The 21,493-nt window shown below is 39.0% G+C and overlaps 1 protein-coding gene across 17 annotated transcripts in view; it reads right to left on the bottom strand.

Moving 5' to 3' along the window:
* DGKI (diacylglycerol kinase iota) overlaps window positions 1-21,493 on the bottom strand; it is a 448,494-nt gene that overhangs the window by 71,461 nt on the left and 355,540 nt on the right. For all 17 annotated transcript variants that reach the window (XM_035254659.3, XM_035254662.3, XM_035254663.3 and 14 more), the window contains 4 exons: window positions 6,926-6,995; window positions 3,959-3,999; window positions 2,671-2,798; window positions 465-587 (listed from right to left, as the gene is read on the bottom strand). In XM_035254659.3, coding sequence (XP_035110550.1) covers window positions 465-587; window positions 2,671-2,798; window positions 3,959-3,999; window positions 6,926-6,995 — 362 coding nt within the window. The remainder of the gene's footprint in view (window positions 1-464; window positions 588-2,670; window positions 2,799-3,958; window positions 4,000-6,925; window positions 6,996-21,493) is intronic.

Below are 21,493 nucleotides of genomic sequence, written 5' to 3'. Positions count from 1 at the left end.
TTAGCCTATAAAGCCATGTGGCAATATTGGGTAGAGCACACATGCACAGGCTCAGGACAAATGAAACAGCAAAATAAAGTGTTCACAAATAAAAAACCACACATCGCTTTCAAACTACTCATGATCACTCTCAAGCATGTCTTTATGATGTGGCAAACAGGGACATCTGATAAATGCTAGGCTCCAGTAAAGAAGACACTGGTGAGGTTTAATGTAGAGGTCCACATGCGAGGAGCTCAAGGTGGCTCAGGGGCAAGAGAAACGGGAGGTGGAGCTCCACAAAGAGTTTGGGGTAGATAAAAGTAAGCAAGGTGCATGGAATGTCAAACACAAAGTAGCACCTTTGTGAGACAGCCTGCGCGCCATTGAAAAGACAATCCTGCCTGTTGGTGCACAGCCCACAGTCCAATCTCTCCCAGCAATCACAGTAGCACAGAGGAAAAGAACAGCAAGAGAACTCTTACTGTAGCACGCGGGAGTGGCTGAGATCTTTCAGATCTGAGTCCTCATAATAGGGAGCTATCATCCCCAGCCCGCTGTCACTCAGCATGCGTTTCCGCAGGGCAGGATTCCACCAGTCTGAGATCCTGAGAGACAGAAGGGCACCAGACAGTTAAACATTCAAAGTCAGCCACGTGACTTAGTCTTCACTTTCTGAAGATGAATCTTGCCTGTAAATGTGAGAAGCAAAATTCATCTTTATGGAGTATTTACCAGATACTACACATTTATTATTTAATTCATTTATCTCAACAATCATGAACTATTTGTATGATTCTGTCCCCTTTACAAATGAGAAAACTGAATTTCAAGATTAGGTCATTTCAAATGTGACATGAAAAAGAAGCAATAGACCTAGTGTAGAAATGCAGATTAGAAAATAACAAAGTCCATCCTGTTTCACTGCTTCCCTGTTCCTGGTTTATTCAGGGGAGGCAACTGGTAAGAAATAAGAAAGGCACTGATTCAAGTCCTGATGGATTTTCAGGCTACTTTAATTTTTAAAGTTACAGCTAACAGATGTCTAGCCAGGCCTAAAGCAATTCCTTTTGGCTATTATTTGACATAAAGAAAATGACTGAGTGAGCAAAAGCCAGGGCAACTTGGAAGAATGAATTTTCTCCTTACCATACCAAGAGACAGCCCGGATCAGGTGCGGTAGGAGGACACCTAGACTCCAGCACCTGCTGCTTCTGCAGTAGGACAAAACATTATACCTCCTTTCCCCACAACTGATGGGTCTGGTGCATGGATGTGCCCTGCAAAGGTGGCTTTCCCCACCACCTTTGAGGCTCCCAGCAGTGCATGAGGCTACCCCTCGTGCCTGTCGGCCTTCCCCTCATGCTCTGACATCATGGCTCTAGCTTCTTGAGAACAACTTTCTATCTGTTCCATACAGCCACTTGTGCCCTCTTGTATCCCCCTAGACTTGGTACATATTGGACATCAGCTGGCCCTGGAAGAGTGGGAAACCACTCATAAATAGCAGCAGTGAACCAAAAAAAGTGAAAAAAGAGTAAATCAAGTGACAAAGGGAAAACAGGGATGAAGATTACATTGCAGTTTGCTTACCTAGTGGTCTGTTCATTCATACTGTATGAGTATGTGTGGATGATGCGCATTTACTATTTGGGCACATTGTGTATGGTTTCTATAGCAATTCTTATTTCAACAATTCAGGCCCCAAAACCCTAAATTTCACAAGGGCAAAGATTTTATCTGTTTTTACTTTTGCACTGTTACACCCCAAGTGCTTACACTGGGACCTGGCACAAAAAAATTCACTAAATAAATAGTTCCGAATTATTGAAATCACTTAGAACTCCTAATTATGTTTTGTGGTGCAAGGTGGTAGTTAAATGTGTGGGCTCTGGCATCAGGTAACCCAGGACTGAATCTCATTTTTTCTACTTATTTTCTATGAAATGCTGGGCAAGTAAAATAACCCCTTTAGGTCTCAATCTTTTAATCTATGAATTAAAGATAATTGTACCAAATGTTCAAGGTCACTGTGGAATTATGATGATGATTATTTTAATAACACTCTATTTAATGAGTGTTTTTAAAATGTCAGGAATGACTTCAAGTGCTTTACCTGTATCAATTCTTTTAATCACCAAACAGTTCTCTGAGTGAGGATTACTATTATTTGTATTTTCCAGATGAGAAAATAAGCACAGAGCACTTACGATGATTAAGTCGCTATGAAGTGGTGGTACAAATAGAAGAGAGGCACAGGACATAGGTCCTAAAAAGCGTTTGGTATGTCATAGTTATTGTTATATAATCTACATGTCTCCAGCAGCCTGGAAATCGCAAAGAAGACGACGAGGAGGAAGAGGAGAAAAACTGTCAAATCATCTGTGTCTATTTTTTATGTGGGTAACAGAGTTACTACAAACATATAAGCACAAACACAAGTACCAGTATTTTCCAGATTTGCTAAGAAGTGTTGCTGTGATGGGTAAAGAAGGCTTGGACATGATGCAAATCTGGTTTTGTGTTTCTACACAGCCATTCATCAGACAGACTTATAAAATAACCACTCTAAGGAAACACAACAAGAAGATCTTTATGTTTGATGTCATCAGAATAACGGCAAGTTCAAAGGCAAACTAGACACGATGTCACCCTGAGGCCAGCCTCACAGGCAAGGAGAAGCACACTTACCCCGAGGCCTGCTCCACCACCAGGTCAGGCATGCCCGGAGGTGTCCCCGCTGGCTGTGACACCACCATATCTGGATCCAGAATAAAAATCTCATCTTGGGAAATCTCCATCACAAAGTGCAAATGTTCCTAAGGAAGAACAAGAAGTCTGTTGCATGAAGAATAACAAAACAAGGATTCTCGGTCTCCAGGAATAATGAAATTCTTCAGCGTGTCAAAGGATCACAGTGTGTTCCCAGAAGCTTCATTGGTTGGCATTCCTCCCCAGGGCTGTGCTATGGCAGGCAGTGGGAGACAGGGAGAGATGAATCCCCTTGATTTCCAATTAACCAGGATTTTTTTTGAAAACAGAGTCTCATTCTGTCACCCAGGCAGGAGTGCAGTGGCATGATCTTGGTTCACTGCAACCTCCGCCTCCTGGGTTCAAGTAAATCTCCTGCCTCAACTTCCAGAGCAGCTAGAACTACAGGCACCTGCCACCATGCCCAGCTAATTTTTGTATTTTTTAGTAGAGACAGGATTTCACCATGTTAGCCAGGATGGTCTTGATCTTCTGACCTCATGATCCATCTGCCTCAGCCTCCCAAAGTGCAGGGATTACTGGCATGAGCCACTGCACCCAGCCCAATTATTTTAGGTATATCTAGAAATGGTCTTGACTCATCTTATTCTCAAATACTATGAAGTGACACCCACATGCCATGTGGTCCAGCAGGAGTGTATGATAGCCTGGACTTCCACCCCATGACCTGGTCAAAGCTAAGCAGCATGGTTAAAAACTGGCTTTATTATTGGATTCAATACTGTACATTATTTTTCTAGGAGAATTCAGATAATGGGAGGACTTGTGACCTTGAATAAGCCTTTTTTTTTTTTTTTCTCATCACTGACCTGCAGGGCTTGGCAAACTGAAACTAAGTAGCCTAGATATACACTTGGGGCCTCAAACTTGCTAAACAGAAATGAGCTTAAAAAGACATAAAATTTCGCTAAGAAGGAGTAAAACTATCTGTGTGAATGAACATTTGGAGTACAGGCTGGTGATAATGCCTACAAGTCAACTTATTTTCTGTACTCATTTGCAAGATCAAGCTATATCATCTTGAGTCCATAAATCATAAAACACATGAAGATAAATAAAAGGTTCATGGCTTAGGTTGTGAACCCCACTCCAAAATTTGTAAATGTCTCAGTGTTTTTCATTAGAAAAATTTCTGAGATTAGCTACCAATGAAGTATATGAACTTGGGAATTTTTCACTTTCACAAGCAGGCTGGAAGAAAACTTACCTGAGATCTGTCTATTCGATAAAAGCGATCAGCAGAAGTTGCTAGGGAAAAAAATACATAGGGCATTCAGAACGTTCAGTAATCTAGCACCAAATTTATAACCTCCTCTTTGACTCTGCCAGTCAAAACCCCCACACAGCAGTCATGCTAATCTCCTGGCCAGTCCCTAAATCTATTAGGAAAACCTCAGCACTTTCATACCTCTGCCACTGCTATTCTAAGGCTTAGAAAGCCCTTTCCATTGCCTCTGCCATAGAAATTGTACTTGTCTTTAAAGAACCAGTTCAAGTACTTGTGCCCCTGTGAAACCTTTCTCAGTCCCAACCTCCCTCCCCTAGCCAGAATGTATTACACCTGCCTCCAGGCACATTTACATTTTTAAAAATTTCTTATACAGACTATCTTCACAGATAACTATGAGACTACAGACCTGTCTAATTTCTTTTTTCTTTTTTCTTTTTTTTTTTTTTGAGACGGAGTCTCACTCTCTCACCTAGGCTGGAGTGCAGTGGCATGATCTCATCTCACTGCAACCTCTGCCTCCCGGGTTCAAGGGATTCTCCTGACTCAGTCTCCTGAATAGCTGAGACTACAGGCATACACCACCGCACCAGCTAATTTTTGCATTTTTAGTAGAGATGGGGTTTCACCATGTTGGTCAGGCTGGTCTGAAACTCCTGACTTTGTGACCCAACTGCCTTGGCCTCCCAAAGTACTGGGATTACAGCCATGAGCCACCACACCCGGCCAGACCTGCCTCTTTAAAAATCTGTTTCATTTAATCTTTTATGCCTCCTGAAATTAGCACAGGATCATAAAGAAAGGTAGCACTTGGTATGTTTTTATTAAGTAAATAAAGCTAGAAAACGCTATTGTTATGTAGACTTCTAAGGGAAGTGATTTCCCATTTTGGAAAACAGCTTGAAGATTTAGGCCAGGGACTGTATGTGGTCTTAAATGAATCATTTCACTTTTGACCTGCATCCTTAGCATCATGTCTGAAGGACGCCAAAACAGAAAAAAAAAAAAATATATTTAAGCATTATCAAAAAAGAGATTGAGCTGCATCTATGGTGTGAGGGAAAAAAATGTAAACTACAAATTTTGGGTTTCTAGAAATTATTTTGAATATTCTTAATATTAGAATTATTGGCTACAATTTGGGAAGCTCAGGTGACAGAATTGTTTGACGCTAGGAGTCAGATCAGCCTAGGCAACAAAGTAACACTTCATATCTACAAAAAACAATTTTTGTAGTTAGCTGGGGATAGTGGCATGCCCCTGTGGTCCCAGCTACTTGGGAAGCTGAGGTGGGAGGATCGCCTGAGGCCAGGAAGTTCAAGGCTGCAGTGAGCCGTGATCATGCCACTGCACTCCAGCCAACGTGACAGAGTCAGACTCCTGTCTCAAAAAAAAAAAAAAAGAAAAGAAAAGAAAAAGAAAAGCAAACCAAAACAATTATGTGCTTCTCGCTTAAATCTATCTTGCAAAGCCCAGATATCACAAATAGATTCTCTACAAAACAAACATAGCAGAAGAAAGAAAAACTCAAAAAGCAAGTAATTATTTAGAATTCACAAACATGTAATGAGTAGCTTCTCTCCAAAAGAAACTGAACTAAGAAATCAGCCAATTATGGTCCCTGCTCTCTAAAATCTAAGAATAGAATAAAATCTGCCTTGGAGAAATTCACTCTACTTTGTTCCCTTAAACCGTGACTGCAATTACCTTTTAAAAGTTTTTTAAATAAAACTATGGAATAAAACTACTAACTGGTTTAAGACTGTTACCCACAATAGTTGTAATTTTATCTAAGACTTTAGATAGAACATAATTTTCTGAAATATAAGTTGTTCCTCTGCAAATTCAGAAATGACAAATGATTTTGTTTCTCACTGCTATGGAATCAAGAAGCTGGAGGAAAGTTCTCGGAGACAGCTAATAAGACATTAACAAAAACTTGCATTATGATTTATATGAAATAGATCTCATATAGATAGAAGTGCCCAACTTCATAACACTAGAAGAATATGCATATGGCATTCAAAATGTTCTGTGATCTGGCACCAAAGTTAGACCCTTCTCTTCGGCTGCCAGTTAAACCCTGACATTCCAGTCATGCTAGAATACTGGACGGTCCTTAAATCTTAATAGATCTCTGTTGCTGCCATCCCAGTGCTTGTTCATACACTCACACATCCTGTCATACTCTTATTCACATTTACATCCTCCCAGATGTTCACATAGGTAAAAAAAAAGGAAAGGGTATCTACAATGAACATGTCTCCATCTCAACGAGAGAGAACAGGTAGCAGATACATTTGGTAGTATGTAAGCATGAATATACAGAGGTGAGAAGATACTGCAATATAGGTAATTGGATAGAAAGGCAGTATTACTCAGCATCTAAGAGAGAGATGTTTGAGATAAAAAGGACTCATTAAACAATCATAAAATAACTAACCTATTATGCATGGATATGTTATGCTGAGCCATGCAGATTTGAATGCAACTGAATTTTTCTACCCTTCTCCCCAGAAATGTATACATCTCACTGAAATAACGGTCTCATAAAAATAATATGAATGTTCCATAAGATGCAAACAACATAGAGATTAGTACCCATCCTATGCTTGTAGAATCCAGCTACTGCTCTGAATTAATTTAAGGCAGGCATTCAAGTTTTAAGAAAAGAGGGCTGATGAAAGGGAAACATCAGCCTGAGCAACTGGATGCTGAGTTCAGCCAGAGTTAACCAAGCCGCCTCGAGGGAAATGACTTCAGGAAAGGACAGTGCAACATCAGCAGGCCCATGTCGTTCAGCCCGAAAATACCAACCATGTGGAGGACTTCACATGAAGGCTTTCTGAATAATCTTTTGGACAACTAGAGTCCACCCTATCAATTGACACCTTGCTCTTCAACTTCCCCACCTCCCACAATACCCCCAAGAAATGCAGAACTCACCATCTAGGAAGCACCACCGAGGGGAAAGCCTCTGTGCTGAGAGAGCCCTGGGGAAGGAGGTTTCATGGTCCTGGAAAGAGACACACACGTTCTAGTGGCCACTTCAATAACCTGACGGGCTTCCCTCCCTCGGCATTCTGCCATCCCTTCCTACATAAAGCACTGGTGAGAAGACCACATCACATTTTTTTCTCTAGAAACAGAAAGAAGGGCTCTGCTTTGAAAGTCTTTCACACAGAACTTTTAAAAATAACTCCCCCACAAAATTACCAGGAGGTTGTCAATGATCCCATTCAACATTTTCAATTATTCCATTCAACAAAAATAATCTAATTTGGGACATCTACTTCCTCATGGGAATTTCTTTCTTTCCCTTTGGGAAGCCAAGGAACTCGTGACAGCTGGCTGTCATTGACACACAGTTCTAAGGCACTGGCACAGAATGGGAACAAATTAAAGGTTATCTACTGGCCACATGGGACTTACAGTATGTGAGGAAAAGAAGCAGCCATCCATACCCAGGGGCTGTTCATCTACATGGAAACAAAGAAAATCAACCTCACATGTGGAGGTCATCCTAACCTCAGCCTTCTTTACTGAACCCAATTACAGAGGAGTAGACAAGGAAGGAAAGTAGCAGCAGGGGGACCCATGGTAAAATCACTCTGCCCAGCACTCACCCAGACTACTCATCTACCTGAGCATCTTCATGACCTCCCAACTACCCCTCTCCTATTTAACCTCAAGGCCACCTGAAATAATTGCCATCGTTCTTTCCTCTGGGCTTAGATAAAAATATTTACCTTCTCTCCAAAGCCAACCACTTGATTTAGTCTCTAAACTATATTTCTTTCTCCTTTCAAACTTTATTTCTGTAGCATTATTCAAATCCACCCATCAATTCTTCTGCTCTCCATAGTTTCCTCTCTTCCAAAACCAATTCCCCTCAGCTGATCTTGTTACATCCCTTTTTAAATTTAAATTTTATTTATATTTATTTTTTGAGACAGGGTCTCACACTCTGTCTTCCAGGCTGGAGTACAGCGGTGTGATCATGGTTCACCATAGCCTCCACCTCCTGGGCTCAGATGATCCTTCAGCCTCAGCCTCCTGAGAAGCTGAAACTGAAGTTGTAATGTCTTGATAATCTTCCTAAACTCTCTTGCCCTTCCAAACTCCTGAAGTTTATATTATTATCTCCTGCCTCCAAGTCTCACTTACACATCTCAGACGTATCCTCTAGAAGCCTGGTCTCTGACACTCAGTCCTCCAAAGCTGTCCTTCCAAGAGATTGCCAGGACTGGCTTGCTTCTCTGATTTACTACAATTCTCAGCAAACTTCCTTGGAGTCTCAGAAGCTTTTATTTCTTATAAAGAATTAAGACTACATCCTCGGAACAAATCAGAGAACTGGCAGATTGAAAATTGAAAGGATTATCTCTTTAGGATTCCAAACTTCTAAAAATTAAACATTTTCTCTACTAAGAGAAGCCTGCCAATGATAACTGGGGAGGAAGAAAAGCACCTTCTAGTTTACAACATGTGATTTGGAGCCTTCTAGCCCTGGTTTGCAGTGGAATTGAAATCACTGACAGAAATGGGACAAATGAGGGAGGTCGGATTTCTGTGAGGAAGACACTGGGAGTCTGGCCCTTATTAGGGATTTGAAATGTTCAAAGGTAGGGAGCAGCACTGGAGTGCAGCTGTGCTGGCAGCGATAAAGACTTGGCAGCTGACGCCACAGGTGTGGATGATCTTGTGGGTACAGAGGGGACAGGAGAAGAAAACAGGAATAACATAGAATACGTGATAAGGAGCCAATCAGAGGTTGTACTGACTTTCTTGGGAGTGAATCAACACTCTCTGCTGCCCTACTTGATCCTCAAACAAAGCCTGGGATTAAATCACTTGTTCTCAAAATGTGCATCAGCTGGAAACTGGTCGGAAACACAAATTCCTACACGTGTATACATATATACCTATGTAACAAACCTGCACGTTCTGCACATGTACCACAGAACTTAAAGTATAATAAAACACACACACACACACTCCCAGGTCCCATCCCAGGTCTACAGAAGAACTAGGGGTGGAACACAGCAATGTGTTTTAACAAGCCTTTCAGATCAGTCTGTGTGTATATGTATAGTATACATACAGAGGCTGTATATGAAAGAACCTAAAGTAACAAAACAAAAGTGATTCATCTTAGTAAACTAGAAACCTTGAGTATATGAAGTTTTACTCTAAATGAATGCTGTGAAATAAATGAGAGAGGAAAGATTGGTCTCATTCAGGAATGCAATCAAAATCTATATTTGTGAATAGAATATATATCATTTATATTTTTGAATATATCCATAGAGATATGGATACAGAGATACTATATAATATGTAGAGAAATACATATATATATTACGTATAGTCTCTCTCACACACTCACACGCTCTCTCTCTATATATATATATATTCTACTTTTTTGAATTGTCTTTTTCATCCTGATGGTTGAGCTAAATGAAATCTTGACATGTGCTTAGTACCTATTTATATGAGAATTATGTGTAACATTTTGAGAATTATACTTTGACACGTGATATCTTGTTTTAAAGGATCTTAAGGTACTTAATGCATTTTTGTAAAACAGATAAAGCTACTGACATCTCTCAGTTGAGTGAGAAATGTAATTATAGACCAAGAAATTTGGAAGCGATTCAAAATATTTAGTGGCAACTATGAAAGCTAATAAATAAAGAGATTAAACAGCAACAGGATTATCTTCACTATGAATAAAGGGGCTTAAACATCAAGGACATTTTCTGCATTTTGATATTGAATATGCTGTAGAGGACCCTATAAAAACAGATCCTAATTTCCTTTGGCAAAAATCAATGGAAAGAATACAGAAATGCTTGATTTATCATTTTAAAAACCTAAGGATCCATCACACTATCTCTAGGCTGTTCAAATTACAGAAAACTGGATGTTATTTAGTCTAGTGTAGTAAAATTCAGATCGAGGCACTACTTCAGCAGCATGAGTACCACGGGTTGGTAAGGAAATACTGAGAGTGTATCTTTTTATGTGCAGGTGGCTGTGTGTCTGGAGAGTTTTATGCCCATGGCTGCCTTTATTAACGTAGTTCGCTTTTGTTCACTTATTTACTCTACATTTTGATCCATGGATGGAAACTGTTAAAATGTTTGATCCACAGAAACATTTGATCTAACTTAATGTTCTTAAAGAGATAACATTATAATTTTGTTTGGTGAAAACACATTGGCCATCATGAAGCTCTTTAAAATAATGGGTCCTCAAATAGGTTCAACAATTCTCAAACCCTCCAAAATTGTATGCTAGATTTGGTGTGTCTATGTGTGTCTGTATTTTCCTGGACAGAGAAACCACTGATTTCTAGATTATCAAAGTGATCTGAGATTCCCAACATGCTAAAAGGTTATTAATTTAAAGAATCAAAAATTTAGGTCAGAGAGAATTCAACAAAATAAGAAGATTCTGATCAGTAAAATGTCTTATGAGAATAGGAATCACTGATTCAAAGTTACTGGTAATTGTAATACAAACACAACAAACAACAAAGGCTCTCCGAGCTTGTGCTGCCCTCCTAGCAGTGGACTGAAACTAGGTCCATTTCTACATGAAAGGACTCAACTTTTTGCTTGTTTCCATCCATGGTGTCTCCCAAGTGCTTGTTTTCAGTGTCATAAGTTCTTCTATTTATGTTCATTTTTATAAACAGACAAAGGAAAAATGTATTTATATTTACCACTGGCTGTTTTTAATAATTGAAGTTAAACAATACATCATTAATTAAAGGCACAGGAATCTAATCTTAAAAGACAATGTTATTTAAAATAATTGGATACTTTTCTGGTGACCTGAAGATTAAACTGAGATTTTGGGAGGTGTTAGAAAAGCAAAAGTAGAGCTTTAACTTCTCTGAAATGCATCCCTGAAATAGATTTGCATCCTCTTCCAACTTTTTTGAAGCTCTTTCCACCTTGTTCATTTAAAAAAGAGGGAGTTCTTAAAGGAACAGCTAGTCACATAATGAGGTCCTCTGTTAAGTCATCTGAATTCCAAATAAAAACTGTAATATCTGAGTAGATTCAGAATGCAATTAAGCCACTTATTTAAAAATTCTACATACATAAAATGTACAAAAGCATCAAGTCTTGAAAAAATGTTGCCCTTGAATCTCATTGATATATACATCTGTGCAGATGAAAATGCCTCACCTACACTGGGACACTAAGAATTGGAGATATTTTTGAAGTCAGTGTTAAAATGATGTTCCAATGTGGCAGATTGACAATATGCAAAATGTACTCACAAAACATGCCAGCAATCTGTAAAATAAGAAACAAGAAAATCCAGGTATGAAGCATAAATGGGTGCTGAAAATACATCACAAAGATCCGAGGGAAAATGGAGGTGAAGAGCAGGCTAGGGACAGAAGTTGGTGGTGGCCGAGGTGGTGGTGGTGGATGTTGGATTTCACTTGAGTTGAAAACAGAGCAAAAAGATAGTGAGAAAGTCTGCTTCGCAAAACCGAAATTTTTGTAGGATGTGATCATCATTATCACAGACAAGCTAAGAATTGAGATGCCAAAAAATGTTCCCGTCCTTGAGGTGTTAAAATATTGTAGGGAGACAGACCTGATGAATGGGAAGGAAAAACCAGGCGAGAGATTGTATGTGATCCAGCCCCAATTAAGCAGCCAGCCCAGAGGCGGCGGAAGGCTGATGGGAAGCATACCAGCTTTGAGAGGCACGACAATCCTGGCCCTACCTGCTACTAGCTGTGGCTGTGAGAGTTTAGGAAAGTTTTTTATCCAGTTCCTTGAATTCCTCATTTTAAAATGGCTACAATAATATCTATCATAAAGGGTTCTTTTGAGGAACAAATGACACATAAAATGCTTAACCCATTGGCTGAAACATGTTGATGTAGATATAATTATCCAAGAGATAATTATGTCTCATGCTAGGCAGCTGAAACATTATTTTACCTAAAACAATTCTGCCCTTAGTCACATGAGGGGCTCACAGGAAACAGGTCACATTCTAGACCAGTTCATTTAGATGTTGCTACCGCCAGCACGACACTCTTTATCCATAAATACATTTGCACTCAGATTCTGAGTTTTAGAGAAAAGAAAGAAATAGGACAAATTTGTATAAGTGAACACAAAACACAGTGGCTTTAAACAAAGGCTGAAATCATGCCATTTGTTGGTTTGGTGCTTATACGATTTGTCTTAATCAGCAATCCGGTGCCTCTGTTCACAATATTAGATGTTATATAATTGTCTTACATACAGGATATTGTCTTCAAGGCCGAATGTCTTCTATCACCAACAGGTATATAATTCAGAAGATTTTATTTTGCTGCTATCTCCCTTCCCCCATTCAATAGTAACTGCTTACTTGGTATTTCCTTAGTTTCACCAAACTTAACTTGTCACTTGCTGATTTGGGTCATCAGTTGTCACAAAACTATAAATTATTCTTATTTCTGTGATACAATTGTGATCAAGCTTTTCAATGTGTATTTATTAAAGCCAATGAAATGCAAAGCATGTGATTGGAAGGTCACAGAGAACAAAGCATGGGCCATGTCTTTAAAGGGTAGCTACTGTACTAGGAACCAGCCTAGGTGCTCTGCATGCTTCCGTTTGGCTCCAATTCTTGGAGTTACTGTAAGTCTGATTTACCAAGTTTCAACTTCTTTTCCCAAGGGATGACTATTATAATTATGACTTCAATTTATTTCTGGATACTGCCAACAGCCACCAATTTTGGAAAAGGCATTTTGTGCCAGCTGCCAAAAGAATCAGAGCTTGGTAATATAAAAAAAAAAAAATAGCAGAAAGACATTCATTGTTGGCAAAGCAAATGGAAGGCTCAGTTCACATTTCAGAAAGTCCTTTCCTTTTGAGTCTCAACTTGGGGCTAAAAATCTTTGTTCCGGAGCAGTAGTTTTCAAATAGTCCTGGTGCTGATGTATGGCCAAGAAGTGCCAGTATACAACCTGAGTCATCCAACCCAATTACACAGAGGCCAGCTGTCACGACATCAAGCAGAACAGGTAGCTCTTGACTCTGGCTTTCCTTCATTCCTTCCTACTCTTAGTTTTCCACCTACAGCTTCTCCCCTGACTCATCTCCACTGTCTGGCATTGAAGGATAAGAAACACTAATCTCGACAAGCTGTCAAAAAATCAGTGAACCACATTTTGCTGATGGTAATTTTCCTTTTTTTTTCTTTTTATGGTATGCTCATTTTTTGCTTCTGAGCATTTCCCATAAACATGGCTCTACTTCTGTCTTCATTGGTGGCTATACAGTAAATGAAGCTTAGATTATTGTGCTTTTTATTTCATCTATTTAATATTTAATGGTTGATGCAATTTCTCTCAGCCATATATGTTACTATAAGAGTTCACAATTGGAGTGTTCAAGTCTTACATAATCATCTCCCCCAGTTTTAGGGTTGCCTGGACACTGTCACAGAGGTCATTTAGAAATATTAGGCTACAGTGTCAATAATAGGTTGATTTTAACCCAGAGTCTTCCATGTACTTGCAGGCCTTTTCATTTTGTTATTAAGAAGGCTGTATAATACAGCTCCTACCTACCTCTCCTGCAGTCCACCCCACTATTCTTTCTGAACCTCTTCTCCTGCATCTAAGAGCTGGCCACAATAAAAAACTGCAGGTGTGGGAATTTAAACAGACTACCCAGAACTCCCAAGCTATTCAGTGGTGGAGAATACAGGCTTCAGAGCTCCTGACCTTAGGTACAGGGTTTTATATCTTCTAGAGGGATATAATGTTCACGTTTTGAAGGATGAGTGGAGTTTGGTATAGATCAAGTTTGAGAGCTGAGAATTTTCTAGACTCAGCTCAAACAGAAGCAGGAAGAAAGCAAGCCTACAATGATCTAAATGGCTACGAAGACCTCATTCTACTCTAATCAAGGATCTTCCGCACATTCAATTTTTGTTACCTGTCAAACCAAGCCTCCTGTTTCTTATCAGACAGTTTGTTCCCGGTAGCTGGGAGTTCCTGCCCCCTCACATTCCTCAGTCTTGCTGTCTTCCCACTTCTCACCACTGTGTTCCCTGCTGCCTAAGAATTCCACAGAAATATGGTAATCAATGGGAAAAACAGGCAACCCCAACCCAGACACAGGAACTGAGACTATAACCATGTGGAGAAAAATTCACTTACAGATTTTGGGTAACTTTGCTGTACGTATTATGTAACTTATAAACTTGACACAAATACAGCCAATCTTAATAAGTTTTTAGCATGTGACATGGTCTTGATTTCTGTTATGATTTTATTTTTGAAGCACTATAAAGTTCACTGCAACATTGTTTGCAAACAATGACAATGATACTACATAACCTAAAAATGTCTATCCATAGAAACAGGGTTAAATAGACACCATGGAATAGAGTGGTAATTTTTACTTATTTTTTATTTATTTGCGAGACGGAGTTTCACTATTTTGCCCAGGCTGGAGTGCAATGGCGTGATCTCTGCTCACTGCAACCTCCATCTCCTGGGTTGAAGCGATTCTCCTGCTTCAGCCTCCTGAGTAGCTGGGATTACAGGCATGCATCACCACACCCAGCTAATTTTGTATTTTTAGTAGAGATGGGGTTTCACCATGTTGGTCAGGCTGGTCTTGAACTCCCGATCTCAGTTGATCCACCCACCTGGGCCTCCCAAAGTGCCGGGATTGTGGGCGTGAGCCACTGTACCAGGCTAAAGTGGTGATTTTTAAAGACTGAATTAGAGTTTTACCTATTAGCAAGATGTAATTTCCATGGTACATTACCATTAAAAATAAATTATGGTATAATATGTATAGTGTGTACATAAAAAATTGTAAATACATTTTTATTTTTATTATAATTATTAATTTTTTGAGAGAGGGTCTCACTCTATCACCCAGGCAGGAGTGCAGTGGTATAATCTCAGCTCACTGCAACCTCTGCCTCCTCGGCTCAAACAATCCTCCCGCTTCAGCCACCCAAGTAGCTGGGACTACAGGCACATGCTACAACTCCTGGCTAATTTTTGTGGGGTTTTCTTGTACAGATGGGGTTTCACCATCTTGCCCAGGCTAGGCTCAAACTCCTGGATTGCAGCATTCAGCCCATCCCAGTCTCCCAAAGTGCTGGGATTACAGGCATGAGCCACTGCACCCAGCTACATTTGTATTTTAAGCAACAATTAAATCCTTATGTATGTATTCATATACGTCTATGTGTATAACTTTGTATAAATGTGGGAAAACAAAAATGTTTACCATAAAGGTCTACATTGGGTGGAGAGTTAAAAACCAAGCAGAAGTCTAGAATTATGTACGATCTCAAAACTAAGGTAAACCAAAATTATAAAACCTGGCAGATCGCACACACACATAGCTAATGAAAGCCAAGAGATACACCAGGAGGACCTTGATATCAGAGAGAAATGCATACCGTATGGGTTAAAAATGGAGCAGGAATAAAGAGAAGCAGAATATCAAACAGGAATTCATAATTTACAGCAATGGTCTCTAAATTTTTTATGCTCGCACATTCTTAACCAATCATGACCACACAGATGAATAGGTTCTTAAGTACACAAGATACAAATAATTCCTGCCTCATGTCTATACCTACACACCTTTCTCTTGGACTAAAAAAAATAATAATCGGAATGCTAATGAGTGATAGTGATGTTAGTAGACAAGTAATACTGAATTTTCTCTAATTTTTGTTTAAAGTAAGTCTCGTTACTAATCCGTACAGCTCACATCAGGTAAACACCTTCTCTGTTCTCAGAGGGCCTGGCAGACTGGTAGAGTGGGCAGCACTGGCATGAAGGCTACCCTGGATTCAGGGGCATCCTCTGGTCTCTGCAGCAGGGTGGACAGCAGTGCAATGTGGACCGTGAATTAGACTTGGAAGAAAATAGGAAGTAAGAAAAACAAAACAGCTCCTTGAAGGGGGGTGAATATTGATTCCACGGCAAATCTCAGCTTCATAGAAGCTCGACGTTGGATCTGGCAATGTTCTCACCACTAAACAAGAACACGAATGGATAGTCAGAGCATGTTTGATTTGTGAATGCTGCATATTAAATAAGTGTATAGTTTCCTGTTTTCCAATAGAAAAAAAAAATACAATCTTAAAAATATGCACCTTTCAAAAGCATCTGACAGTAGATACTTAAGAAATGTGATTGTATGAATGCAGCTATATTTCAGAAGACAGTCACATAATTACCTGAACTGTGCCTCTAATCATCACATCTACAGCTTTCAATGGTAATTTAGGGCCTCTAGTCTCCCCAGTCCTCTCAAATTGCATGATCAAATCAATGATTCATCAAAGAGATAAGATACTTGACTTGCTCATTTTGGGATCTGTTATTTTTCTTCAGATAAATGGTGTGATTTAGATGAATGCAACTGTCATTGCTCTGTAATGTAGGCCAAATAACATAACCTTAGATATACCATGCTAGTTTCTATTTTAAATATAATAATCTTCTAACATCATATGCTCTTTAAATGAATATTAGCAAAAACTGCTCATTTCAAAAATCCCTGATATGTGAATCTTCTCTTTTGATATATGTTAATAGAAAATCTGCTTCTCATGCTAAAAATACAGGCACATGCACAAATGCAAAACTGACATTCCTCATATATATATTTCTGAAAGCCAACTGGCACAAATTATATAAAATTGATGAGGATATCATCTAAACCACTATTTGACATGCACATGCCAAACTTACCCTTAATTTACATGCAATTGCTCATAGCCAATGCACACATAATTTAATGAAGGCACAGCAGCCCCATCACACACTCCAGTAAGTTCTCCAATTAAGCAATATCCACCTAGTGTTGAACTATGCCTTCATTATGAATGAAATTCTTTTTCTTTCATAAAATTGAGAAAAGACATAAACAGAAACAAAACAGAAGTTCCATGGCTTGGGAATCCCTGCCTCATTTAATATTGACCAATCAATAATCACCTTACTTAAAATTTTTCTCATTTACCCTTTCAAATTCACATGTCAGCCCCAACATCTCCCACACATACATTTTTAACATAATATTGCATACAAATATGTATGTACGTGTCTCTGTCTAACTACAGTCGCAAATAGAGTTGCTACTGTTTATTTTAATATTTCAAAACCCCTTCACTTTGAACCTACTTTGCCACCCATGACTCCTACAGCAGAGGAACATAGAAATGGCATGGCCATTCTTCAATCAAGATTTGGAAGATGAAGAAATAGTGACAGTGTGGCAGAAGATAGAAATAAGCAATATCAGAATTTTCATTTTCAAGAGTCTCTTTGTGTGAGAAAGTTCTCCGTTAACAATAACGACAACTCCAGTACTGCCTTCACTCATAACAGACAACAGACCTGACTCTAAGCAAGTCTTATTTAATTCATTTGACCCATTTCTGACAGCTTCGGTCTAGTCCAAAGGAACTGCATTCTCCAACTTTCTAGCTGGCCCTGTCCTTCTCTAAGACAAGATAAATCAATTCCCAGAAAAACTCTCTAAACCTTGTTCCACTCTATCTATTGAAGGACTCTTCTAGACTCCAGAAAACAAATGGAAGAGAAAGAGATTTCAGAGAAAGGAGAGAGGTGAATAAGGGCAGCCAGAATAAAGAGAAAATGAATGAATAAAATATTTGTAGGACAATGCTGTTTGTCTAGAACTAGACACAACTTTAATGGAATACAACGCAGACTGGTCCTCTGGAAGAGGAGGCATGTAGGAAGAAAAGACCAGAGAAAGAACAAGTGATGTAGACTCTGATCTGACCAAGAGATTTTTTTTTAATTTTCCTATGAAAATGAAAGACATTTGTACCACCCTGAAGAATCAAAAGCCTTTTCAATAATGTTATCTCTGGTACCATTTTTAAGTAAATTAATTCTTAGAGAAAGGCATCACTTGACTGAATCCATTTTTGCACCTACAGGTGAATCCTACAGTATTCACTAACATCTCAAGTTATAATTCCTACCATTTAGTGCCCCACAGAGATTCACCCTGGGGAAACGAGAAAACCAACCCAGGGTGTCTACAAAAAATCCTCTATTTGCTCCTGTTTCTTTATTCTACCACATCTATAAATGCCTCCTTCTGTTTCTCATCCCTACTTTCTCTTTTGCTCCTCTTCTTTCTTTCTCCTTTCCCTTTTCTCATCTAGGTCTCATACCTATCTGGGGTTCTCATTTATATACTGACATTTGGGGCTGGATAATCCTTTGTGGTAGGAGGCTTCTCTGTGCATGACAAGACATTTAACAGCCTCCTTGGCCTTTATCCAATATATTTCAAAGTCTTCAGACATTGCCAAATGTCCCCCACGGGGAGCAAAATCCTCCAAAAATCACTGGAATGGGCGCATCTGCCTCTATTCCTTAGTACCTTTGTGATTTGGGGTTAAGAAGGGATATCATGATTTCAAGGGAGAAAGCAGAGATGGAACTGCCTCAAAGCCGGTGGCCTCATAAAGCATCTTTATCAAATTAGCAAGTACAGTCCAATTCTTATGTGAATTCTTGTTCATTTGCCAACCTCAAGAATATCCTGAATCTGCATGTGCAATGCATTTTACTTGTAAAATGTATTAGTTATGGCTACACTGATGCTATTAGGATGGAGGGGGTCTTTGTATTTGAACCTCAGAGATGGTGTAGGCAGAAATTTTCAACAAGCTATAAATATCTAACACATTCTTGTATAACCCATAACGCCTTGTTAGGTTAATATGAGGTGTCATTTTTGAGCTTCAGTGCTTTGTTGGCAATTCACTATGAATTTGGAAAAGTAAGAAACCAAAGCAATGAAATGCTTAAGTGGCAAGAAACTGCCACATGGCTCACTAATAAGGCGTCTTGGGCACATGCACACCTTTCTAAATGCTGCTTTTCTCTTGAGTTTTTTCTGGTCTTAGAAAACAGTCAGCTAAAATCCTAGCTGCAAATTAGTGAGCTGACAGGAATTTCTCAAGTTTTTAAACATACTGGCATTTATTTATTCTCTTCGCAGTTAACTCTCTAAGCATATTTAATGCCATGTCATAGACAAGGAATTTCATTAAAAGGCATTTAAGGCATCTAGTTGTTCATGTTTCTTAGAATTATTTTACCTATAAAACTCCCTACTCCCCCTGGGACAAACTAGAGAATTCTGATGTAATCAGTTTCTGCACTAAGAAGTGAAAGATTTAGTATTAAGTTTCCTGCTAGTCACTTTCTACATAAAAATTAATAGCACCTATATCCCATGTGTTTTATAATATGCACCCCTAGAAAAAATACAGAAATCAATCTATGCCTTTTCAGCCTCTCACTGGCATTTGACACATTCCATTACTCCTTCTTCTCTGAAATACATTTCACTCTTAGCTTAAGTAACACCACCTTCTACTTGATTTCCAGCTTCCCTGCTGTTCATCTCAGTGTCCATGATTCTTCCTGACCAAGTGCTCTCTTGCACCTGTGCTCTTCTTGACTCATGAATAATAAATACAGATACAACATTGGGCCCTCCTCTTTAACTGAACTCCTCCCTAAGAGATCTCCTCTGGCCTTGCAGTTTTAAGCATCATCCATCTGTTTGCTGACAGCTCCAAAATTTCTATCTCTGGGCCTGAATTTTTTAATGAGGTTTAATATTCACCTACCCAACTGCCTACTCACCGACCCTCTTGGATCTAATAGGCATATCAAAATTAATATGGTTAACACAGAATTCTATTTCCTGTGCCTCCTTTGATGAGCTTAGTCAAACATGAAAGTTTATCTCTCCCAGCTTCTTGCTTCAATCAGCTCTCCTTGCCCTGCTCAGGAAATTCCTCATTGCCTTCTCCCTGTGCTCTGGCCATGTTAATTCTAACACAGTCTCTTTCTCTTTCCTGTTTAATGAGCAAATTCCGGGCCTCTTGTATCTTTTTTGTTTCAACCATTCCTTAATGCTCAAAGGCGTCTGCTTTTTATTACTCTGCTCCCTCCTTCACTGTCCTAAGGAAGGATATGGGAAAAGGTGACACTCCTGACACTCATCCATGATGGATGCTCAGTGCCCAAAACCTTTTGATGTGACATTTTTAATGCAGCAGTTTTGACACCAAGATTTGACTTGACTGTAAGTAAACAGAAAAAAAAATACAGCAATATTTTGACATCATCAGAAAAATATCATTAATCTTTCTGAGTGTTATCACCAAACTATACATGAAATCAATAACTCAATCATATTGTAGCCTCTTATCCATCCATTGGTCTCCATGAATATTTACAGATATGGCATTAAAAATATGGTACAAAATGCCCACAATTCAAACTCTCACACCAAAATGACTACATTGCATAAGCCAGGAATAATAAATAAAGGTAGTTTCAATAACCTAGCTAGGATAAATCTAACATATTTGGATATAATTGTAAAGGTTAAAAATGTCCCAGAATAAAAAATATAAACTCTTAAAAAAACATATATACTCAATCTTATAACTACTACTGCCAATTGCTAGAGATCAGCTCTTTAAAAGCCCTATGCTTTTTTTTATTTTAAGTTCTTGGGTACATGCAGATGTGTTGGTTTGTTACAAATGTGCATGCCATGGTGGTCTGGTGCACCTATCACCCATCACCTAGGTATTAAGCCCACCATGTATTAGCTATTTTTCCTAATGCTCTCCCTCCTTCCACCGCCCCCTGCCCCACCCACTGACAGGCACCAGTGTGTGTTGTTCCCCTCTCTGTGTCCATGTGTTCTCATTGTTAGCTCCCACTTATAAGTGAGAACACGTGGTGTTTGGTTGTCCATTCCTGCATTAGTTTGCTGAGGATAATGGCTTCCAGCCCCATCCATGTCAGTGCAAAGGACATGATATTCCTTTTTATGGCTGCATCGTACTCCATGGTGTATAGGTACCACATTTTCTTTATCCTGTCTGTCTATCATTGAGAGGCATTTGGATTGATTCCATATCTTTGCTATTGTGAAAACATCACGCTTTTAAAAATAAAATTAATACCTAGATAATGGCTCTGGGTAAATATGGAACTAGTCACTCTGATCAAAGTTGAATTGTACTCTATCTAAAAAATAAGGTGGAAAGTTGTCTTCTAATGGTTGGCAAAAACAGTCTAGAAGAAGTTCATTTGGTTTTGTTTTGTTGTTAATGTAAACATATCCCAAGTGACTTCAGCCAAGGGTACATGGTATCATTGGTGGGGAGAAGAAAGCTACCTAGAAGGCTGCAAGGTATAGGTTGCTCTTTAAATTATTTTCTATTTAGGCTAAAGGATGTTAAATTGGATATTTTAGGCATAGGAAGATAGACACCAAAATCCAAAGTAAAGTGCTAAACCAGGATTTACACATTTATAAATTTAGACATAGTTAAATTTCTCCCCACATGGAAGTATAAAGGGTTTGAAGGGACTTATTTGGAGAGAGTTGTTGGCATGCTGTGATTCCCACATACCTT

Source organism: Callithrix jacchus, chromosome 11 (assembly GCF_049354715.1).
Source record: "Callithrix jacchus isolate 240 chromosome 11, calJac240_pri, whole genome shotgun sequence".
NCBI classification, from domain to species: domain Eukaryota; kingdom Metazoa; phylum Chordata; class Mammalia; order Primates; family Cebidae; genus Callithrix; species Callithrix jacchus.
The sequence above is the reverse complement of the archived record's forward strand: the minus strand, read 5'-3'. Positions and strand labels throughout refer to the sequence as shown.